This window comes from Cibotium barometz, chromosome 7 (assembly GCF_041138505.1).
Source record: "Cibotium barometz isolate CiBa-2024 chromosome 7, ASM4113850v1, whole genome shotgun sequence".
NCBI lineage: Eukaryota > Viridiplantae > Streptophyta > Polypodiopsida > Cyatheales > Cibotiaceae > Cibotium > Cibotium barometz.
The window spans coordinates 15,821,167-15,845,712 of NC_141052.1; the positions used below are offsets into that span (position 1 = coordinate 15,821,167).

A 24,546-nucleotide genomic window follows, 5' to 3' on the forward strand; every position below is an offset into this window, starting at 1 on the left:
TAGTTGTATTACTTCTTTCTTGTACATAATACAAAGCAGTAGTTCAAGACTCATGTGTGTGCTGTGCTGTATGTGTGATTTTGCCACACTCTTCTTTCTATCCCTAGAAAACCCTAGCACATAGGCACAAGTGTTCTACACATGGTGTAAAGCCCAAAACCTTGAAAATGAAAGGCTTGTAATAATGAGCCTAAAAAGAGTGCACCTTAGAGTAAATCCAAGCGATGTTAAAGCTAGTAAGAGGTGAAGGAATGAACGCCTAATGCAAGTGGACAAGAACCTTGAAAACTAGCCACCAATGTTGACTTGGAGCACATGGAAAGTATCTAGATCCACAAATCAACGGGAGAAATTTTAGCACCTAATCACTCACCTATTCATGCTTATGTTCTATTATCATTATCTTGCTCTCATTATGCTAGTGAGATTAAGCTCTTAATCATATCTCATTAGTCATCCTCTTTGTGTTAATCCATGGCTCTAATCCACTATGATCCTCCTTGATTAATCATACTCATTCCCTTCAATTGGTATCAGAACATGTCTTGATCCAAGCCTCATTAAGTAGATAAATAAGCCCACCATTAGTAATTAACAAACTTTTCTCTATCAGCGAGAAAACACCTCTTTGCAAATCAGTTAAGATCTCCCTCTCTGAAGCTTTCTACTTCAAACTACCCACATAGGCCTCTTGCCAAGGTCCTAAGTGTTGAAGATGTGGTGCACAAATGTATGTGGTACCAACCTTAGAATTTAGGATATTATGTATGGTGATATGTATGTGAGAATAATGTGTATGGATCAATGAATGTGGGGCAAAGGTCATGTGTAGCATTTATGTGGATGTAGGCAAGTAGCATGTGGACCAAAAGTGTCCTTATCTCTTGGAGATATGTATTTAAGACCCCATGTGGATGGCCAATAAGGTGATAGCTCAAGTAGTGAAGGCGTTTGCCTAGGACCAAGAGGTCTTGGGTTCAAAACCCCCTTGGTGCTTCCTCGGTGGGCAGATAATCAAGCACCTATGGGCGGTGAAAAATCGGTAACTACAGGAGGATCTTGGGCCTAAGGTCGGTTGAAAAAAAAGACCCCATGTGGATAAAAATGGTGCATTGTATGTCATCGTCACTAGTGCAAGTCGTGATGTTTTAATTAGTCTTGACTCATACCTTAATCACCTTTATTAGTGTTGATATCATACTCTAATGATGCCTTCTTTCACCTTTCACCCACCATAGCTCTCGCTTGTAACTCTCACACACTCCATAGCCATCTCAAATCATGTATTTTCTCAACTTGGTATCAGAGCTAGGCTCACCATTGCATGATTAGTCTCAACATTAGCAGTATTATCAAGATCAATTAAGCTACTCACTACTCCACTAGCTCATGTAGTGGCTACTCCATTGAACACCTTGGTTCTCTCTATTCTCCCAAACATTGGGCAAGTCCTTCTAGGAGAGTATAGAGCATCTCAAGACATCCACGCACACCCGAATAATCGAAGGGATTCGTCAAAAATCAGCCGAAATCGACAATGAGCCAGTGCTTGGAAATTTGGGAAAAAAAATCAAATTATATTAAGCTTGCGCAAAATTGGTTAAATCCTAGCCATCCCCGGCGATTTTCGAAGGTGCTTAACATGCTGCTAGTCTCGGTTTTTTTATTGGTGACGTATAGAGAGAGATCCAAGCCTGCACCCCTCTTTTCATTGAGGTTTTACTAACTCTCTTAATCCTTATAGAAGTGTGTTAATCCTAAGTACTAGTAGCTTATCCTCTTCTTCATTCATTGCTATTCCACTCTCTCAAAGCATTTGGCTCAAGTGTGAGTATAACCATCCCGATTGACTACTCAAAGTTACCTACAATTTTCTTGGGGATTACTGAGTGATTAGTGATCTTAATCTTAATTAGCATCCAAATCATTGTAAGGGAGTAGAAACAGTTGAGATACGACTATAAATCTCAGTAAGACCCTTCTCATTGAGCCATGGCTACCAAATCTTAATGGATAAATTTAGTGGTAAAGGATTCCATACATGGCAAACAAAAGCCATGTATCTACTCATGCAAAAGAAGCTTTGGGAGGTAGTAAATGAAGATGAGCTCAACGAAGGCAGTGAGGCTGAGGTCAAAGCATCGATAAATAAAGATAGAAAATCCATTGCCATCATTGGGTTAAGTCTTGGGGATAATATCATTCATCATATTAGCAACAAAGAGCATGCCAGAGAAGCTTGGGATGAGCTAGAGAAAGTTTTGGAGCTAGGACAAAAAATTTAGAAATAAATCTGAAAATTTAGTTCTATGGCCTTGATATGGAGATCAAAGGCTCATTTGTGGAGCATATAAAGAGTATTATGATGCAACTTGCAGGTATCAACGCACCCGCGGATGAGAAGGCTGCAATAGTGGTCTTAATCAAAAGCATGCCTCAAGAGTTTTCTTTGGTGGTAACAACTCTTACTAATCTTTCAAATCTTACTCTTGAAGGTGTTGAGTCCTCCTTGTTAGAAGAGGATAAGAAGCTAAAAAGGTACACAACAAAGCTCAACAAACAGTAGGGAGATTGCTTTCTTTAACAAAACCAATGTCAAATGTAATCATTGTGAAAGGATGGGATATGTAATGGCCCAATGTCGTCATCGAAACAAGCCCAAGCTTGTATGTGATGCATGTGGCAAGGTAGGTCACCTTGAGAAGAATTGTTAGTCAAAGGAAAAGGAACACTCCAATGTAATGGTGGAAGGAACTCTTGATGATGCTCCAAAAGAACATCTTTTCTAGATATGGTGATATCTATGATTATGTTCTATATCTATGATCATATTGTGTCTCATGCCATGTTGATGTAATCACCTCTAGCCACCGATTATGTTGGCAAAGTGAATGTATATGTGTCTATAAGACCAAGCGGGGGTGTTGAAAATGTGGTCATGCCCAAGCTTGTATGTGATACATGTGGCAAGGTAGGTCACCTTGAGAAGAATTGTTGGTCAAAGGAAAAGGAACACTCCAATATAATGGTAGAAGGAACTCTTGATGATGCTCCAAAAGAACATCTTTTCTAGATATGGTGATATCTATGATTATGTTCTATGTCTATGATCATATTGTGTCTCATGTCATGTTGATGTAATCACCTCTAGCCACCGATTATGTTGGCAAAGTGAATGTATATGTGTCTCTATCAAGACCAAGGGGGGGTGTTGAAAATGTGGTGCACAAATGTATGTGTGCATGTCAAGCCATATAGGTTGATGCCATCTATCATTTATGTGTGGGTAGCAACCTCAGGATTTGGGATATTATGTATGTGAGAATAATGTGTATGGGTCAATGAATGTGGGGAAAAGGTCGTGTGTAGCATCTATGTGGATGTAGTAAGTAGCATGCGGACAAGCATGCAGACCAAAAGTGTCCTTATCTCTTGGAGATATGTATGTATGTCATCCTCACTAATGCAAGCCGTGATGTTTTGATTAGTCTTGACTCATACCTTAATCACCTCTATTAGTGTTGATATCATACTCTAATGATGCCTTCTTTCATCTTTCGCCCACCACAGCTCTCTCTTGCAACTCTCACACACTCCATAGCCATCTCAAATCATGTATTTTCTCAACTGTAGCTCAAACCATTTGAAAGGGCATCAAGCAATTTGGAGCATTTCCTTGTCAAATCACCTCTGCAAACAACGCATCCCATCTGGAGAAACATCGTGATTTTTGTGCCTATACTTGGAGTGGAGCCAAACCCTATTAGGGATATCACTCTTTTGCAAAATCCCTTTGATTTGAGAAATCAATTGTATCCCAACTAGCATTATATTTCTATCTATATCATTAAGGGGGAAAATTGCACTAATAGTCATTAAGGACTATCATTAAGCACCTAATCTTTGTGTAAAGGGTTTTGGCACTGCCCTTCAGAGTCTCAAGTGGAAGACCACCCTCATTGCACATCATGGCACCATACCCAATAGATAAGTTCATGGGGGAGGGTTTCACACATGGCAAATGAAGGTCAAATACATCCTTATGAGAGAATTCCTATGGGGGATTGTTAGTGGAAAAGATTCTTGTCCAGCTTGGGGAGATAAAGTGTGATATGAAAAGGATAAAAAAGCACTTAGCAGCATTGCACTAGGCTTGGGTGACAACATAATACATCATATAGCAGGCAAGGATGTATCAAACGACACATGGGATGAGTTAGAGAAATTATTTGGGGCCAAGGGTAAAAATTCTAAAATTGCTTTGAAGGTACATTTTCTGGCTTACATATGTCAAATGATCGAGATTTCTCTAGTCACCTAAGCTACATGAAGAGCTTGATGCAACAACTTGCATCAATTGGAGCACCTATTGATGAGCAGGATTCCATTGATAATCTACTCGAGTGTACCTAGCGAGCCATATGGGACTGGTTTCAACTTACAAAAATCTTTCTAACCCAATCTTTGAAGGAGTTGCTGCTGCCCTCTTGGGAAGGAGGATCAAGGAAAATACGTGACATGTACCAGAACAAGCATACTTAACCAAAGGTTCCTACAAGGGGCCATAATCAAAAGACAAGGGTAGAATGAAGTGCAACTATTGTGGTAGGAACAATCACTTGGAGACGGATTGCTACTTCAAAAAGAAAGCACAAACTCGAGACAACTTTGCAGATGAAGAAGAGAAAGGTGAGAAGCCTTTGGCTCAGCAGAAGATGCTAACTTAGTCCATGATGCTTGGGCATTCTAATCACCAAATGCCACAAGGCCAGCCCCACCTCCTACCTTGTGTAAAATACTATCCAGAAAAATAGGTTAAATACATATATACTAGAGGGATGGATATCACTTTAGGGGGGAGGTTGTTGGGAAAAATCAACTAACACCCATCTCAGGGGGATCCATTTAAATGTTCATGGTGTAAAGCCCAAACCTTAGAAATGAGAGCCTTGTAATAATGAGCCTAAAAAGAGTGCATCTTAGAGTAAATTCAAGCAATGTAAAAGCCACTAAGAGGTGAAGGAATCCACACCTAATGCAAGTGGACAAGAACCTTGAATACTAGCCACCAATGTTGACTTGGAGCACATGGAAAGGGTATATAGATCCACAAATCAGGGGAGCACTTTTAGCACCTAATCATGCTTCGCATTGATCTAATCTGTGTATCCACAAGCCTGTTTAAGAGGCATGAATCTAAAGCAAAAAGGTGTGTTCCATTATCATCATCTTGCTCTCATTATGCTAATGTGACATGGTTCTGACATGAAGGGACCAAAAGGCTTGAGTTATTTTGATTTTGAGCCATGATTTACCTTGGGCATGTCAGAGGAGGAACCCATGAATGTAGGACTGCCCAGTCATGTGAAGAAGTTATCTCCGATGCCATCAACAGAAGAGAAAAGCGTGTGTCCAGCACTAGGGTTCCATTTGAAAATTGAAGGGGCTTGTGAAAAAACGTGGGTACAGTAGGTTCCTGTAGTATGATTCAACAGCATACTAGGCTCATGAAGTAGGCAAACATAAAAGGACCCCTGTCACTTGCCTTAGGTCCCTCTTTTCTTGATATTGATCACACGCAGACCAGGATGAGCTAGAGCATCCGTAACTGGCTATAACATCACTCTGTCTAGACCCTCTTGATTCTAGAGACCCTCCATAGCAGCACCTAAATCTAATGCACTCGAATTAAACCAGACATGTTATAGAATTATATATAGTGTTTGAGCTTACCATCTTCTTCTCCAGAGATAACAACATAGCCACCCTCCTGCACATCAAGGGATAATATAGGTCCCTCATGCTCAAGAAACTGACCCTCGGGTACACATGCTGCCAAAGAATAACAGTAATAATAATAGTGATGAGTCCATTTTATAAAAACAGTCACGTGTTAATGGTAAACTCAGTTCTTAACATAAATTCATTAAGAAATACCAGGTTCACTATCTGTTGGATTCATACTGAAGCCCGTTGTCCAGCCGCCTCTGCCTTCTTCCATGGTCCAAATCTTTATGGTTGCATCAGATGATGCAGTAATTAGCCTTTGAAGGCTATGATCGACTAATTTCACACACGTCACAGTATCTTCATGCACTCGCATCTGTCTCACAAAGCCTGATCAGACTACCATCTAAGTATTTCTTTTCAATATTCACAGTGCATATATAAAATCCCCCTTTCTGACTGATACAGATTCTACCATAGTTTGAAACCATAGCTAGAGAGTATCCTTTCTGAAAGGATCTTGGGTGTATTGTGTATTCTCTCCCCCACTCATTGTACTTATTGCACACCCAGATTCAGCTTTTTAGTTCAGTACTTTTTCATTTTGTTGGGATGACAGAGGATACCCCACACAGGTACATTGATTTGTCTCATAGGCCGAGTTCGGTCTTTTGGAAGACGTTAATAAAATCTTTCTTTCTTTCTTTCTTTCTCTCTCTCTCTCAGCTCCCTCCACCCGGGAGTGCACATGGGTTGGTCATATACAATGGCCTATCGAGATGGCAGGGATCAGATGCTCTCACATGCTGGAACTCTAAAGGGGGAGCGAGCACAGTGGACTACTTCATGGGATCTCCTTCATTGATACCTGATGTGAGGGATTTCACGATTTCCAGTCAGCGCATTAGCATAGCAGCCGATCATGCATACCTGAGTTTCACACTAGTAGGTAGATCCCCGAGAGATGGGCCAGCCACTCATCTATCTAGGTACCCGAGATATCACTTTCCACGTGAGACACCTGGGGTTTACCGAGATTCAGTATCTGATGGCTTGTTTGCCTTAGACCTACATAGCCCTTAGGACGAGATTACGAGAGGATTGGCAGGTGTACTACATGCATCCGCCTCATATGTGTTTCCTTGCAATACGATCCCTTCCAAAACCAACCACCACACCAAACCAACCCCCCCCCTCCCAGCGCGCGCGCCCGCAGCACTGCCCCACAGAACAGTTGATATGATGATGAGTGTCGTGAGCCACGGGCACAGCTACAGTGTGAGATTGCCATTGGGACTCAAACACATAGACAGGCCAGGATGATCTTTCGGTGCCTTGTGCGGAGGAGAAAACGAGCCTACCTGGCTAAGTTAGAGGAGGAGATTTACCAACTCTTCCTGGGGAAGGACAGCAAGAGGGCATGGAAGATGTTTCAGGAGAGACAGCCTAGTACTCCGATTACTATACCTGAGGCATGCCATACTTATGCTACAGAGCTGTATGATGCACTAGGACAGCCCCCCACCACCCCTCCATTGGGAGCTAGACCGGCTAGCAGCACCTTTTCTACTATGTGGATGGTGCTAGATGCAATAGACAGGTTACAGAATGGAAAGGCATAGGATCATGATGGGCTAGTTCGAGGGCACTTCTCATATGCGCGTGACACATTGGCTCCGCTGATTGTACGTGTTTAATCATGCCATTTGTGAGGGTTTCTCGGCAAGCTGAACAGAACATACCATTGTACAACTCTTTAAGAGTGGGGACCCCATGGTACCAAGCAACTACAGGACGATCATGATTGGTCATTACTTGGCCAAACTATATGGCTCTATATTGGAGTCAGAGCTGAGCCGCTGGGCAGAGAGGCATGGTCATTGAGCACAGGGACAGGCCAGCTTCAGGAGAGGATTTACTACCTTAGATCACATACTTACACTTCGGGCACTTATTGAAGAGGGCACGGCACAGAAGAGAAGGATATACTGCTGCTTTGTGGACTTACGCAAAGCCTTCGATACCGTACCACGTGCTAGGCTTATGCACAGATTGCAAGACATTGAGGTACATGAGGATATGCAGTGGGGGATATATGCTTTGTATGAGTCTGTGATGACAGGCAGAGTCCGAGCTCCAGACGGACTATCCCATAAGGTGACCAGAACGATAGGGGTGAAGTCGGGATGCCCGCTATCACGCACCCTCTTTGGACTGTACATGGATGTGGTCTCCGATTATGTACACACGTTGGGAGGCCCACGGCCTGGCAGGCGTGTTGATATCCATCTTGTTATATGCAGATGATATTGTTCTAATCGCAGAGTCTCCGGAGGGATTAAAGAGACATTTGGATGCATTAGAGGCATTCTGTGCAGATAGAGATCTAACAGTGAATCTTGGGAAAACCAAGGTTATGGTGTTTAACACCACACAGGCATGGGTGATGAGATCAGAGTATCTGTCACGATTGTGATGTATGTATGTATCAGATCCTCTCTTCATTGCTGATTCCTGTTGTTGCAGATGCAAAGAGTAACCAGCCAAGGGAACCCCTACCCTCGACTGGTTGCGACTCTTCGCCAAAGGATGTACCTCTTCATCGAATAGCCACATCCCTTCGACGAATGGTTGTATCCCTTGATGAATGGTTGTGCCTCTACATCGAATAGACACATCCCTTAGCTAAAGTTGTATCCTTTCGTCTATGGTCATGTCCTTTCGTCAAAGGACATGCCTCTTCAAATGTGTCTCTTCATCTCCTATATAAGAAACCTATTGTACTCAGTTTAATTCAATTCAATCTTCTCTCAAGTGTTCTCCTAAAGTCTCTTGTTCTCTAAGTTAAGTATTTAAGTAGTAATTAGTACACAATATGAGGGATTAACAACATAATCCTCACAGTGGTATCAGAGAAAACAAAAATTTCCTACCCGTGGGTTGTGAAGCCCTCACCCTCTCCGCGGCACTCCCTCGTCCACCCCTCTTCTCGGTGTTGTATGGAAGCAACGGAGCGATGGTGGACTTGGCGTAGATCTTTGCCCATGGTGATGTAAAGAAAAAAAAAAATTCCACACCCATACACACGCACCGTGTGTGTTTCAGAGAGGGAACCCTTGCTACATACCTAGATTACCCCCCTCCCTGCTGCCGGTGGTGGTAGTCGTTCGTTGCATGCCAGGAACCCCCCCCCTCTCTGCTGAGTATGGAGTACCCCCCCCTCCTCGCTTCGTTCGCTGCAGGCCGTGAGCCCCTTGCTCGCTTCGTGCAGCTGCGGGCCCTGAGCCCCCCTCACCGCTGAATATCGACCAACCCCCCCCCCCTTCTCTTCGCATCGTAGCTGGCGGCGCACCCCCTCTTCCGATTGGGTACATGATCCAGGCCACCGCACCGTGTGTGTTTCAGAGAGGGAACCCTTGCTACATACCTAGATTACCCCCCTCCCTGCTGCCGCCAGTGGTGGTAGTCGTTCGTTGCATGTCATGAACCCCCCCTCTCTCCTGAGTATGGAGCACCCCCCTCCCCTCCTCGCTTCGTTTGCTGCAGGCCGTGAGCCCCTTGCTCGCTTCGTGCAGCTGCTGGCCCTGAGCCCCCCTCACCGCTGAATATCGACCCAACCCCCCCCCTCTTCGCATCGTAGCTAGCGGCGCCTTTTCGAAGCGGCGCACCCCCTCTTCCAATCGGGTACATGATCCAGGCCACCGTCACCTTTATGTAGAAAATATGAAAGCAAGAGCAGACTAGAAATGAAACAAGAACAAAAATGAAAGACAAAGAGTTACCTTGAGATGAGTGTAGACAAGACACAAGATTGATTGATTATTGATGAGACACCTACAATATATAGGTGAGAAGTACAAGATAGAGTAGACTGACTTATGGGACAATTATAGAGGTGCCACATGGCACTAGACTAGACTAGACTAGGAGAAGTACACCTAGTGTGCACTTATCTCCAACACCCTGCTTAAGTGGACACTAGGAGGAAGACAAAAGACAAGACTATGACATGACAAAAGATAAGACCAAGACAGAGAGACTAGACAAGGATTGACAGACAAGCTAGAAGACAAGATGGACAAGACTAGAAGACAGACATAAAGACTGATAGACTGAGAGACAAGACATGAGAGACAAAAGATCCTGAGACACCCCTCCTCAAGTGATATCCTCATATGGGTCCACAAGGGTAGGGACAAGAGTGGATCATAGACAAGACACAGTCAAATTGATAGACAAATAGACAGATAGACAGAAGACTGACTGTAGACAAACAGATGGACCTTGAAGACATCCCCTCCTCAAGGGCAATCTCTGCCTCTTGGGTAGGGACAAGAGAGAGGTCAAAAAGCATAATGAGTAAGACACTAGAACCCCTTGACCTACATCATCGGTGGTCAAAGTGGTAGACAAGAAAGGTGAAGTAATCAGAAAGCCCACTCCTCATCATGTGAGGAATGAACAGCAAGATCTGCTGATGAAGATGCTGCAGCAACATGGGCTGAGGTAGATGCAGGGGCTGATGTAGAGGTTTTAGAGTAGCAGTCCTTCTCCCGGTGATTATCACGGCCACAAATGGTGCATGGATGAGCCTTGAAGCAGTCCTTCTCCATATGATTAGTTTTTCCACAATGGGTGCAAGGCTTTCTTACCTTAGAACCTCCTTTCTTTGCTAAAAATGCAGTGTCAGTTACCTTTTGTTGTTTTGTTCTTTCCTCTTCTTGGAGAGCATTGATGATACCTTCAAGAGTAGGATTATTGTGATACTTGAAGGTAGTGACAAGAGTAGCATAGGTGTCAGGTAAGCTTTTGAGAAGCACAGCAATAGCAATATCTTCGGAGATGAGGGACTTCACCGATGCAAGCTGAACCATAAGACTGCGAAAATAATTGACATGAGAGGCTATAGTAGCTCCCTCCTGCATATATAGATCAAAGAATGAGATCATAAGTGCAATCTTAGAGTTTTTAGAGCGGGGTCCAAAAAGGGTATCCAAAGTGATCCATGCTCGAGAAGCAGACTGTATGTCGGAGATGTGATGAATGTAATCATCTCCAAGACCGAGCAAGATGATAGCATAGGCTTTGTCATTCTTGGCAGTGGGAGCATAAGTGATAACTTGCTCAATGTCGGAATCTTCGGGAGCAGCATGGTGAACAACGTCCCAAAGACTTTCTTTCATAAGATGGCACTTGATTTTGATTTGCCAAGTATGAAAGTTGGACCCATTGAATTTGTCGATAGATATGAGAGAATGAGTAGAAGAGGCCATGTGGGAAGGTCTTACCTCTTGCTAAAATGCAAGGGCAGTGTCTATTCCCTTACAAGATTGCAGAAATGAAAGAAAAGATCCAAACTGTTTTTAGAAGCCGGCTCTCTCACCACTTGTCAAGGCCATAGCATGTGACAGCCCATCGAAGCATGAGGAACTAGCAGTTTGCAGATATGAGGATAAGAAAAGGACTGACCAGCAAACTGAAGGAGACAATGCACAGTACCTTGTAGACTCTTCAAGAGGAAGCGATGGCAGAACTGAATGAAGCGAAGGAGACAATGCACAGTACCTTGTAGACTCTTCAAGAGGAAGCGATGGCAGAACTGAATGCAGCAAATAGCTCGTTAACAGAAGGAAAGTCGATCTACAGCTGCCTCTAGATGATGCGCACCCTTGAGTCGATGAAGAAGGCAGCCAAAGGAGAGGAGAAGCAGCTCCACGAAAACGAGCTGTATGAGCCTGAACACATACAGGAGTCCCCAGCAGCTACTGGAAAACAGGCCGGAACAGGGCGAACAGCAAGAAAATGGGCGGACACAAAGTTCAGGCTGGCGGGCCTGTTCAGAATGTGAATAGGCTGGTCCTAAAAGCTGAGCGCAGCTAGGGAGATGGTGGCCTGAAGATATGGCGGGCAACACAGGGCTACGCTGAATTGAGTGGGACAGCTTGGAGAGAATGGCGAAAGCTCAGAGGAAAAACAGGGAAACCCTAAAACCATGGCTCTGATACCATGTAGAAAATATGAAAGCAAGAGCAGACTAGAAATGAAACAAGAACAAAAATGAAAGACAAAGAGTTACCTTGAGATGAGTGTAGACAAGACACAAGATTGATTGATTACTGATGTGACACCTACAATATATAGGTGAGAAGTACAAGATAGAGTAGATTGACTTATGGGACAATTATAGAGGTGCCACATGGCACTAGACTAGACTAGACTAGGAGAAGTACACCTAGTGTGCACTTATCTCCAACACTTTAAGCCATTAAAAATAAAAAAAAATGGACACGCTACGTGGCGTTTGGGCCTCTAATCAATTAAAAAAAAAAGGTGTGCGCGAGTGTGAAGCGCCCCCCCCCCTTCCGTTGGCGATTCGACGCGAGTGTGAAGCGCCCCCCCCTTTCGTTGGCGATTCGGCGACCATCCCACCCCCCCCTCCCCCCCCCCCCCCCCCCGGCTGTCAGGATGCCGCCGACTGCACATTCGCCTTCATCCTCTCTCCCGGCTCTACCCACGCCACACTGTGTGCGCGCTCGCGCCATCCACGTGCATGCTTCATGGACAATTTTCCGGAGGAGCCCTATATCCACATCCCCTACCTGAGTTACATCGACGAGATCCCCGAGGCTCTCCTTCCCGAACACAACCCTCTTCGTGCCCCCACTCCGAAACCGGTGCCACTTTCCGCCGATGTTGGGTGGATTCCAAGTCTCCCGGACTCTCCTATCCGGGTAGCCCCGGCCTCACAGGTGTACCACATACATGTCAGCAGCCCGCATGTAGCCGAACCCGACACTTGGGCAATCATGACTATTTTCCTCATCTGTGAGCCACTACACCTTACTCATTTCGAGTACTTCCTGTCATGGTACCCTCAGTTGGCACACTTTCTTCCAGAGTGCAGTGTAGATGGCCTCCGCAATATCCTCTCCACGCACCCTCCTCTGACATTCTACTGCAAGATCTTCGTCCCCGACTATACTCCATTATCTCCGGTGCCCAGCCGCTTGGTGGAACCAAACGAGGAAGTGGAAGCAAACGAAGTAACCTCCGAGGACGATCCCGAGGAAGTGGCGGACCACGACTTCGAGTACGAGAATCCCGTTACTGCTTCTCCAGCAACTGTTCCTTCCATCCTACATCCCGGGTGGACCTTTCCTGCTTCACCTCAGTACTCTCTCTGAGTTCTCCAGATGTTGTAAAAAAAATATGGGAGCTATACTATACCAGTATTATATTAAAATAATCATATTTTCTATTATCCCTTAAATTTTCCTCTCTCTTGGGAGCTTGGAGCTCTCTCTCTCTACAACAACTCTTGGAGTTGCTCTTCTCCTCTTGGTGGACCAATTGATTGGTTGGGGGCTTCACTGCCATAGAGAATCAAGCCAAACTTGGAGGTAAAATCAAATTTTATGGTTTTTTCCAATTTATCTCAATGACTTTCTTCTTCTCAACCCCTCTCAAGCTTGAGAAGCTTTCTAAATGAATGTTTTAATTCAAATCAAGCTTTCCCTTAAAGTTTTAATGCTTAATTAAGAGAAAGTTAATCTTTATGCTTATTTATAATGCTTTCTTTAAATAAATCTCTCTCTAAGCACGACAACGTGCCACCCGGATGGAGGCCTTGCAGATGACCACTCTCAACAACAAATGGAGGACTTGCAAAGGGCCCTTTTCGATGGTATGGCATCAATGCGATCACAAATGGAAGACATGCAACAACGGCACCAACACCAGCGTGAGGGATCGAGGAAGTCACAGCGAGCGCGTCGATCGCGTTCACCGACTTCATCATCATCCTCGGTGGGCCAACAAGACGATCCCTCAACTCCTCCCGATCCGACCGCCGAGGTAGACAATGTTGAACTCAAACTTTTGTATAAATTAATGACCACAACACAAACAAGAAAGATGGATATCAAGTTACCCGAGCCCTACGATGGCCGCTACGATAAGCGGTTTATTTCTCAAATACCGAATTGCCCGAAAATAAAAAGGTAGCATTGGCTAGTACCCTCTTGAAAGATACCGCCTTCCTTTGGTGGCAACGCAGGATTTCAGATGGCAAGTCTACTCGAATGTGGGATAAATTCTGGCGTGCTCTTCGCAAGGCTTCATGCCAGGTCTTCTCTACGCCGCCTGAGTCAAACTGGCTCCGTGGCCGCGTACATCTCAGAGTTTCAAAAACTGGCTCTCGAGATAGAGACCCTCTGACCAGCTTCACAGCTTCATTGACGGGCTTGAACCCACGATCCAAGACGAAGTCCATAAGTACAATCCTGCCACCCTGGATGAAGCAATCTCGTATGTCAAGCAGCCAACCCCAGCGCCCCAATCCTGGACAACCAAACTCTAGGCGACCATATTCTGGACAACAGTCCTTCTGGTCGCGCTTCTCCGGGCAAGCTCCCGCATCAAACGCAAGATCCTCTCAGACCAAATCCTCTGGCAGCAGAAACCGAGATCGGTCCCGACAGGACCGTCGCTCGCAGCAATGATCGGCGCAACTTCAAGCGAGAAACCTCTTCAGGACAGCAAACCTCTTCATCGACTGCCACTTAATCCCAACCTAGTCGTCCAGGGCTCTGTACAATTTGTTCTGGCGATCACCGGTGGTATGAATGTCCTCAGCGCCCTAAACCCTCCAACACTCGGCGCAATTCTCAGGTGGACAGTTGCCACCATGCTGATCATGACCCGCCTCTTGTGAAAGACAAAAACAGACAAATAGCTTGCTCTGTTCGCATTTCTGAAGTTGTCAGTACCCTGATGCTTAGTGGCCAAAGTACCAACCCTGTTCCGGTGAATCTTTCCAAGTAGGTCCTTAGTCTCCTGGGTTTCATTGGCGACCATCCCATCAATGTCGTCGGAAGATCATTTGGAAACAGATCCTGAAAAGGCTTGAAGAAGGGTTGCTCCAAGTAAGCAGTTGTTGATGACAAGGCTTGAGATTGCTCACTAGTTTCTGCTTCAATCTCCCATAACATGACCAAGGATGTTGTACAATCACGTTTGCGGACGAGGCGTTTGATTTGCAGGGCAAAAACAACAGTGATGGGTTTGGCACTGAAAAGGCCACGAAGTTCCAGCTCTCGACCATCATGATATAACTGGATTGAATGAGAACGAAAGCTGATCACTGGATCATATCGATACAGCCAAGATTGTCCCAGTATCATGTCATAATGTGACAACGGCATCACTGAAAAATTAAGGTGATCTTGGTAATCTTGAATCAAGAACTGAAGCTATTGCACCTTTTTGTTACAATTAAGGAAGGAACCATCAGCAAGCTCTACTTGAAAAGCATCCACAAAATGTCGGGTCTGTAGGCGAAGCTTGTGAACCAAAGAGGTGCCCACAAAATTAGTGGAACAGCTACTGTCCACCAGCATCAAATTCGTATCCGTAATGGTGATGAACACAAGACAACCTTTCGGACAAAATATGGCCATTATGAATTCTTGGTCATACCTTTTGGGTTAACCAATGCCCCGGCCACTTTCATGACCCTGATGAATGAAATTTTTGGGCCGTACTTGGACAAGTTTGTGATCGTTTATCTCAATGATATTCTGGTTTTTAGCCGATCTATGGTCAATCACAAAGAGCATTTACAGATTGTCTTTGAAGTGCTACGCACCGATGTGCTGTACATCAACAAGAAGAAGAGCGAATTTTTCAAGAACCATGTGGAATATCTTGGTCACATCATTTCTGCTAATGGGATTGCAGTAGATCCTAAGAAGATTCAGGCAATTGTGGATTGGCCTTTGCCTCTCACCATTTCAGATGTTCGATCTTTCTTGGGACTTGCTCACTTTTATCACAGCAAGGTGCATAGGTTTTCAGAGATTGCTGCCCCTTTGACAGAATTGACAAAGCTGGACAAACTTCAGTGGTCTTCTGAAGCTGAGCAATCCTTCAATGATCTCAAGCATGCCTTGACGACAACCCCGGTCTTGGCCATTGTAGATCCCACTCAGCCCTTTGATGTAATGACAGATGCCTCAGATCGTGCTTCTGGTGGAGTTTTGATGCAGAATGATCGTGTCATTGCTTTTGACAGCAGGAAGTTTTTAGCCATTCAAAGCAGGTATCTTGTGTATGATAAGGAGTTTTTTGCAATCGTGCATGCTTATCGGACTTGGAGACATTATCTTCTTGGAGCAGATTCAATTGTACGTACAGATCATCAATCTCTGACGTACATTTTCACTCAGCTTGTTATGAACTCTCGACAAGGCCGATGGGTTGAATTCTTGGCTAATTTCCACATGACTATCCAGTATGTTCCTGGTCTTCAGAATGTGGTTGCAAATGCTTTGAGCCACATGCCTCGAGCCACTACTTTTGCCATCACAGATGTGCAAATGGAAATCCCTGCTTGTTTCAAAAATGAGTATTTGCCTGATAGAGATTTAGGAGATGTGTTGCGTGCTTTCAAATCTTCTAATCCCAGTCCTGCAGAAATGAACATGTTTGCAACCTACACCATCATAGATGAGTTGTTGTTCTTTTCTGATCGCATTTGTGTGCCTCACAATACTTCATTGCGGAAGATTCTCATTCAAGAGCATCATGAAGTTCCTTATGCTGCTCATCCTGGTATCAACAAGACATGTCGGCTTTTGTCTGCTACATACTTCTGGCCTCAGATGTAGCAAGATGTTATCAAATTTGTCAAAGCTCGTCATTCGTGTCAGATAATGAAAGCCTCTCGACAACTTCCTCAAGGGTTACTTCAACCGTTGCCAGTTCCCAATGAGAGATTTTATTACCACTTTGCCTCGTTCATCCAAAGGCAATGCTCAGATTCTTGTGGTGGTTGATTGATTTTCCAAAATGGCACATTTCATTCCTTGCAAGAAAGCTGCTTCAGCCCCAGATGTGGCGTCATTGTTCGTGCAACATGACTTCAAATTGCATGGTTTGCCGAAGACCATCATCTTTGACAGAGATCCAAAGTTCACTGGACATTTTTGGACGTTTTTGTTCAAATCTCTTGGCACGAATTTGTTGTTCAATTCAGCCTATCATCCTCAAACAGATGGACAGACTGAAAGAGTCAATCAGATTTTGGAAGAAATGATTTGACATTACATTCAATCCCGTTTGGCATCATGGGAAGATTATTTGCCACTCGTGGAATTTGCTTATAATAATTCCCATCATTCAGCAATTGGATTAACTCCATTTCAAGCAGCATATGGGCATACTCCTCTTGTGCCTACAAACTTTGTTTTACAACACAAAGTGGCGTTGGCAGATTAGTTGGTTCAGGAGATGCAAGATGTGCTTGTGCAAGTTCTAGATAAATTGGTCCATGTGCAACAAAAATATCAAAAACAGGCCAACAAGCATCGTCGACATGCAGATTTTCAAGAAGGAGATTTGGTCTTGTTGTATGTGGCACCTCACCGCTACAAAACAGTGAAGTCAGTTTTTCCAAAGTTGCGACCTCGCTTCTATGGGCCTTTCTTAAGAAAAATTCAGTTGTCAATTACAAGTTGGAACTTCCACCTTCATGGGGGAAGGTTCATCCGACTTTTCACATTTCTTGGCTCAAACAGTATGTTCAAGGAGATTCGCCTGTTCCAGACTTATCTTCATATGTACCAGAAATTGAAGATGACCATATTATCCTTGTTCCAGAAGTAATTCTTGACGTGCAACAGAAGGAAACAAGAAGAAAGTTGACTACAGAATTTCTTGTGAAGTGGATGGATTTGGATGAGTTTGATTCCACTTGGCAAACAGATGAAGACATGCAGCAGTACCCTAATCTTCTTCAGGAATTCTTTGACAAACGGATGTCTATCATTTGACACAAGTGTTTTATTTTAAATGGGAGGGAATGTCACGATTGTGACGTATGTATGTATCAGATCCTCTCTTCATTGCTGATTCCTGTTTTGCAGCCAAGGGAACCCCTACCCTCGACTGGTTGCGACTCTTCGCCAAAGGATGTACCTCTTCATCGAATAGCCACATCCCTTCGACGAATGGTTGTATCCCTTGATGAATGGTTGTGCCTCTACATCGAATAGACACATCCCTTAGCCTAAAGTTGTATCCTTTCGTCTATGGTCATGTCCTTTCGTCAAAGGACATGCCTCTTCAAATGTGTCTCTTCATCTCCTGTATAAGAGACCTATTGTACTCAGTTTAATTCAATTCAATCTTCTCTCAAGTGTTCTCCTGAAGTCTCTTGTTCTCTAAGTTAAGTACTTAAGTAGTAATTAGTACACAATCTGAGGGAATAACAACATAATCCTCACAGTATCAATTCACTTTCCGAGGGGAGCCGGTTGAGTACGATAGGTCATATGGGAGTTACTTTCACAAGACCGCATTTCTCCCTGAAGGAGGCAACAGCAGCTAGATTGGCTCGAGGGCATGCAGCCTTGGGGGTACTTGAGATGCACTGTGCACACATACAGTTTCAGGAGCCGCGCACCAAATTGTGGCTATTTGATACACTTGTCACAATGACCCTCCTGTAAGGAGCCCCAATTTGGGGGCCAAGCATACATCACATATCTTAGAGGGACGGATGAGGGATGGAGGCATATGGAGAGACCACTGTGTATGATGATTGCCCGCATGATTTGGAGCAAATCATCGGGGTACCACATGAGATTGTTCAAGCTGAGTTGGGTGCCGCACCAGTAGTGACCGAGGCCCTATTCTAGGCGGTTACCTTTTTATAGCGGCTATGGGACCTCCCTCAGCAGAGGTACTCCCAATTGGCATTGACCTCATCCATACAGTTGGCAGAGGATGGCGATACTCATTGCTGGTATGCTCAAATAAGATCATGGTTTGACCTACATGGTTTGCGGATAGAGGCACTCCCACCCTTTCAGTACAGCTTAGATTGTCCATTCTTGGATCTCACCCACTCAAAGCCGAACCGCATGATTAGGATGGATATCGTGAGAGTGGACACAGAGAGGACATGGACTAGTCACATCGACTAGTCTCCTTGAGCCCTTAGGCACAAAAATGGCTCATTACAAGAGCCATTTTCTGCACCTCTCGCCAGATGGTTTTATCACCTGCCCAGCATACATGGATGTACACCTATCACATGGGATACGTTGTGCCATTGGATAGATCCGGACCTCATCACACCGGCTGTGGATTGAGACAAGGCGACATGTGCATCAGATCTCGGATGACCGCATTTGTCAGCTATGTTATGAGGAGGCTGAGACAGCTGCATTTGCCAATGTACAATCTATTATGAGATCTGAGGGAGATATCACTACCTCTTCCAAGAGATGTACTACTAATGGGGGACTTTAATGCACGTACAGGCCGGGAACAATCAGCTCTCTATGCTACGAATGAGCCTATGTACCGCGAGCTAGCAGCGGGTGAGATAGGGATGGAGAGATCTGCCCACGACACAGGAGAGGTGACAGAATATGGGAGACACTTCCTAGCTTTGGGGAGTGCACATGGGCTAGTTATCTATAATGGCCTATCCCGTTGGCCAGGTTTAGATGCTCTCACATGCTAGAACAAAAAGGGAGGAGCTAGTACAGTGGATTACCTGATGGGCTCACCTACCTTGATACATGATATACAGGATCTCTCCATTTCGGGCAGACCCATTGGGATAGCAGCAGACCATGCATATTTGACATTTTTTGTGACTTGCGGATATGTTCGAGGCACAACACCCTCTAGTCATACCAGATACCCAAGATATCACTTTACTCGGTAGACCTCTATGGTCTGTTCGCTCTTGCCACTTGATGAGCTTACGAAAGAGTTGGCAGATGTATTACATGGTTCAGCAGCATATGCTTTCCCGTATACCCCCCCTCTTTCTACCCCTCCTCGCCATACGGCCCCACAGAATGGTTGGTACGATGATGAATGTCGCGAGACTCGTGACCGCTTGCAGTAGAAGATCACCCTTGGCATCCACACACATAGACAGGCCAGAACGCTCTTCAAACGCCTTGTGCGGAAGAAGAAGCGGGATTACATAGCCAAGCTTGAGATGGAGATAAACCAACTATTTTTGGGGCAGGATAGCAAGAGGGCGTGGAAGATGTTCCATGAGCGACAGCCACCCACAACTATCACAGCACCTGAGGCATGGCATGAATATGCAAGAACTTTATATGAAGTACCAGGGCAGCCCCCCATCCCTCATCCGTCAGCGACTCGCCTGGATCACAGTACTTTTCTCACCATTCGGATGGGTTTGGATGCTATTGACAGACTACGTAATGGAAGAACCCAAGACCAAGATGGTCAGGTGGAAGAACATTTTTCACATGCCAGTACATTGTACCTCTATTTAAGAGTGGTGACCCCATGATACCAGGGAACTACAGGACCATCATGAATGGCCATTGCTTGGCCAAGATATTCGGATCTATTTTGGATCAAGAGCTGAGTAGATGGGCTGAGACACATGGACTCAGAGCACCTGGGCAAGCAGATCTCGCCAAAGCCACTCGCCTGGATCCCACTGAAGGCGAATAAGAGGCCTGCTGTCCCAAGCCCATAATCTCCAAGAATAGTCCTCCCCTATCGAGGCCGGTGAGGGGTCTACATGCCACTGTCTCTGATGAAAGCCGACCACCCGCACCCTCTGAAAGATACAGCCCTGGAACTCATCCAAAACTAGTCGGGTCCTCTGAAGCTGGCCTCCCTCTCCCACCTCGAAGGTGAGTGGGGCGACTCTCTCTGCTGAGCCGCAGACCGCTAGAAGGATCTCGTGCCGAGTAAAGACGCCCATCCACTGTGGAGGTGGAGGGTCCTGTACTAGAGTCCACCACTCCCGGGGGATGGCCGCCTCAATGTCCTGCCTCATCAACTCTCCCTCATCCCGCTGAGTCTCCTCTCCTGAGCCTCTAGAGGCAGCTGCTGAAAACATAACCAGTCGTCTAGGGACTGGGCTGGGCCGGAGCTCAAAGGGCCCCACGACACATGAGATCGCGATCCAACCATATGACCACTGGGAAGTCGGATCAAGGGGTTCCAGATCAAAGGCTGCCTCAGGCGCTCCTCATCGGTGCCCGGGGGAGTTTGGAAAAGTGACGGCCTCAGATGCTCCCAGGCCCTCAGAAGGCTAGCTGCAAAACGCTCCTCGAAGCCAAGGCCCACTCCTTTGGATTGCTGCTCTGTAAAGATCCACCTAATGCTGGGGGTCCAGGGGCCGCTAAGAGAAGGAGTGCGGCTGAGAATCCTGGCAACAACAAGAAAATCCTTCCACGGCTCAGCGCCGCCTGGCAGGAGGCCACGAACCACCAACTTGCCAAGCAAAGCTCGGTTCTGACAAATAGGATCAACTATGCCCAGGCCGCCTCTCTCCCTCGGCTGGGTGATCACAGCCCATGCCACCTTGGCCCTGGCGGGCCGCCCGTCGCCACCGGACCAAAGAAAGTTCCTGATGAGCCTCTGCACCTGGCCAATACACGCCCGCGAGAAGGCCCAGCAAGAAGTGATGTACCACATGGTAGCAAGCAGGACCTGGTTGGCCACAACCACTCGGCCAGCCAGAGATAAACGAGCGGTGCTCCAATACAGAAGCTTCTTCCGAATGCTCAGAAGAAGGGGGGCTATCTGCTGCTCCGGAGATATGTCAATGCCCACATAGCATCCCAAATAGCGCACTGTAGTGCTGGGGGCCAGCCACTGAAACCCATCAACTGGCCTCCAAGTCGAGGGGGGCACGGAACTGACCCACAACCCACACGACTTGTGCCAGTTGATCAAAGCGCCCGAAGCTCTGCAAAACCTGTCCATGGCTGAGGCGAATCGGCGGAGGTTCTCCTCCCCTCCCTGAAGATAGACAGCAGTGTCATCCGCAAACTCCGAGTCTAGGAGCTCCTCCGAGGTGCGGATGGGGAGCTGGAGGCCCCGCAAACCTGTATCCTGTGCCGTCAAGAAAGTGCTCATGGCCTCCGCCGCACCCTTGCCGCATCGTGGGCGAGAGCTGGAACCTCTCTCCGCGCACGCCCTGTATCAGCACCTGGCTATGGGCCGAAGTGTAGAGTGCAGAGACCCCATGGATCCACTGAGGGGGGAAGCCCATCCTCTCCATAGTGCCTTCCAAGAAGGCCCAGTCCACCCGATCATATGCCTTCTCAAAGTCGAGAAGGAGCACTGCCAGATCCTCCTGCCGAAATCTAGCCAAAGCCGTAGCCTCCCAGAAAGAGAAGATGTTATCCAGGATGCTCCTATCCTGGATGAAGCCTGTCTGCGTGCGTGGAGTGGATGATGTCCGGAAGGTGAGGCTGAAGCCGCCTGCTGATCGCCTTAGCTAGGACCTTGTAGGCCGTGCCTAGCAAGATTCTTGTCCGCCTCGGGACTTCAGTGAGTGTGAACTTGGAAGAGGTCATAATTTATAAGTGACTTTTGGGCGCCCAAACTTTAATGAAATGGGAACGCACTCACTTATAAATATTGGCTAAGTCCTAAGGGCTATTTGAGCCTAGATCGGGAAATACTTACCACCTGTTCACATGCCACACAACCATGTCAGCAGACAGTTTCACACGCACGGTTCACGGGCGGGCGTCCCCTTACCCGGAACTACACATAGGTCATGCAGGCATGAAAACAGCATGCAATTTCATTTGCAGGCAAGCACATAAAGATGCTATGCAATGCAGCATTGGCATGAGAAATTTCCGTTCATGAAACCATATAAGACCAGGCGTTTCCAGGCAAGTATCCTCCCCTTTTACTCATAAATGGGCATCTCCCCATGTCCGTTCACCTGATTGGACCCCAATTCACTTACTTATTAAGAGAAATTCGTGTTTTCTCTTCATGAGGATTTTTGGAGGCTGAAAACTCTGTTTTTCCACCATTTCTCTCCATTTCCAAGCTCTCCATAGCCATACCCAACTTGCTAGGGTGTTTTCCAAGCCTCCAAGAGTGTTTCCAAGTGCTAATCACTCTCCTACTCACTCCCAATGACTGAAATTCAGCAAAACAGCTCTCATTTTTGCTGTAATTTCTGGTCTTTTTGCTGAAAACCCTAATTTCAGCCTTCCTTTCTCAAGTTGAACCATAGGGGAAGCTTTCCCAAGGTTCCCTTCATCCTCTTGAAGACTTTTGTCGCGAAGGATTGTGGCAAATCGAAGATATCAACACTTCTAAAGCTTCCAACGCGAAGGCTTCCGCTTGCAACAACTTCTATGAAGACTGGTAAGCTAATTGGACAATGTGTTGTCATTACTTACTCAGTAGAAGGGCAGGACTCCTTGTTTAGCCGCCCTGTGTAGTATTTCTCTTGTCCTATGTGCTCTTGAAGATGTTGCTACCTTGCTTGGTAGAACATAGAGCCAATGGTAGAGAATATGGGCACTGAAGTCGGGCCGGGCATCAAGGCAGCTCCTTGGTGATCTACATCGACATACCATTGTTTTCTAAATGCTGAATTTCATATGCATTGGCATGGAGGATTTGGCAATGGATGCCCGTGAAGCTATGTATTGAATTTCTCCAATAGTAATACAATTTACTCAAGGGAGGGGTCGGCCGTTCCGGCTCATTGTGTGTCTCTTGTCAAATTCAGCAATTTAACTTCTTGTATTTGAGCAAGTGTCCTTCAAATCTTAGTGTATTTAAGTGTATTGATTAGCATTGTGTTCAACCAAGTTTCATCATGAGGCTAGATGCAGAAAGGACATGGTCCAGCCCCCAGCCCCTACCACTAGGCACAAAGATGGCCCACTATCAGGACCATTTTCTACATCTCTCCCCATATGGCTTTGTGACACGGTCTACATACATGGACACCCGTCTCTCACATGGCATTTGTAGTGCCATTGGACAGATCCGCACTTCATCACATCAGCTGAGGGTAGAGACTAGCAGATATGAGGGGAAGAAGCTAGAAGACCGCATTTGTCAGCTATGTCACCTGGAAGTGGAGTTAGAGGAGCACTGCATGTGCTGATGTACTGTGTACTATGAGATACGAGGGAGATACTCGTGTCTCTTCCGAGAGGGTTTTGGACCATTACGACATGTGATGGAGTTTGAGGATCAGAGGTGTTTGGGGCTTTTCTTATTGGAGCTCAGACGCCATCAAGAGGCTCTCCTACGAGCCAGGAAAACACACCAGGATCCACCCCGCCAGCGAGCCATGAAAGATTTTTTCAGGGCCAGGACCACCCCGGCAGATACGACCAGAACTTTCACTATCCCCTCGACGAGCTAGACGTCCTTCAGGAAGAGTCACCCTTGACAGAGCCATAGCACTTTGTCAAGCGAGACGCCCACGCTTACCAGGACCTCGTCCACAGCAGCTTCATCACCGATGGATTAGAGCCATCATCACCCGCCACAGGAGACGACCGACAGCCCCGCCACTTTAGTTTCTCTATCTTACAGCACCCCATGAGAGAGATACTGAGATGAGCAGATTACACCAGTCTTATGCTAGTTGTAGATATTATAGACTTTTGTTGTACCTCAGTAGGAGTATTTTCCTTTCATAGTTGTTTAGGACTGTTTTAGGACTTTTTTAGTCCTTTTTGTCTTACTTTTGATGAGACACCATCACCTGGGTACTATGTTTTGGTCTCATAGGCCACTTTGGCCTTTCGTCACAGATGTTAATATATCTTTCTTTCTTTCTTTCTTTCTCTCTTTCACAGACGTTAATATATATTTCTTTTGGAGAAGAAGAAGGCCTTCCTCTCCAAAAGGATGGCCCTTAAGGGGGGAAAGATTTATTTGGATGAGGACCTTACACCGGCACAGATAGCACATCGGAAGGAACACATGCCGCGTGTGCTTGAGGCAAGGAAAGAGGGGAAATGGGCGTTATAC

At 45.9% G+C, this 24,546-nt stretch overlaps 1 protein-coding gene across 2 annotated transcripts in view; it reads right to left on the bottom strand.

Moving 5' to 3' along the window:
* LOC147636741 (uncharacterized) overlaps nt 1-24,546 on the bottom strand; it is a 190,595-nt gene that overhangs the window by 11,038 nt on the left and 155,011 nt on the right. For both annotated transcript variants that reach the window (XM_086800244.1, XM_086800245.1), the window contains exons 18-19: nt 5,938-6,103; nt 5,734-5,832 (exon numbers count right to left, since the gene is read on the bottom strand). In XM_086800244.1, coding sequence (XP_086656370.1) covers nt 5,734-5,832; nt 5,938-6,103 — 265 coding nt within the window. The remainder of the gene's footprint in view (nt 1-5,733; nt 5,833-5,937; nt 6,104-24,546) is intronic.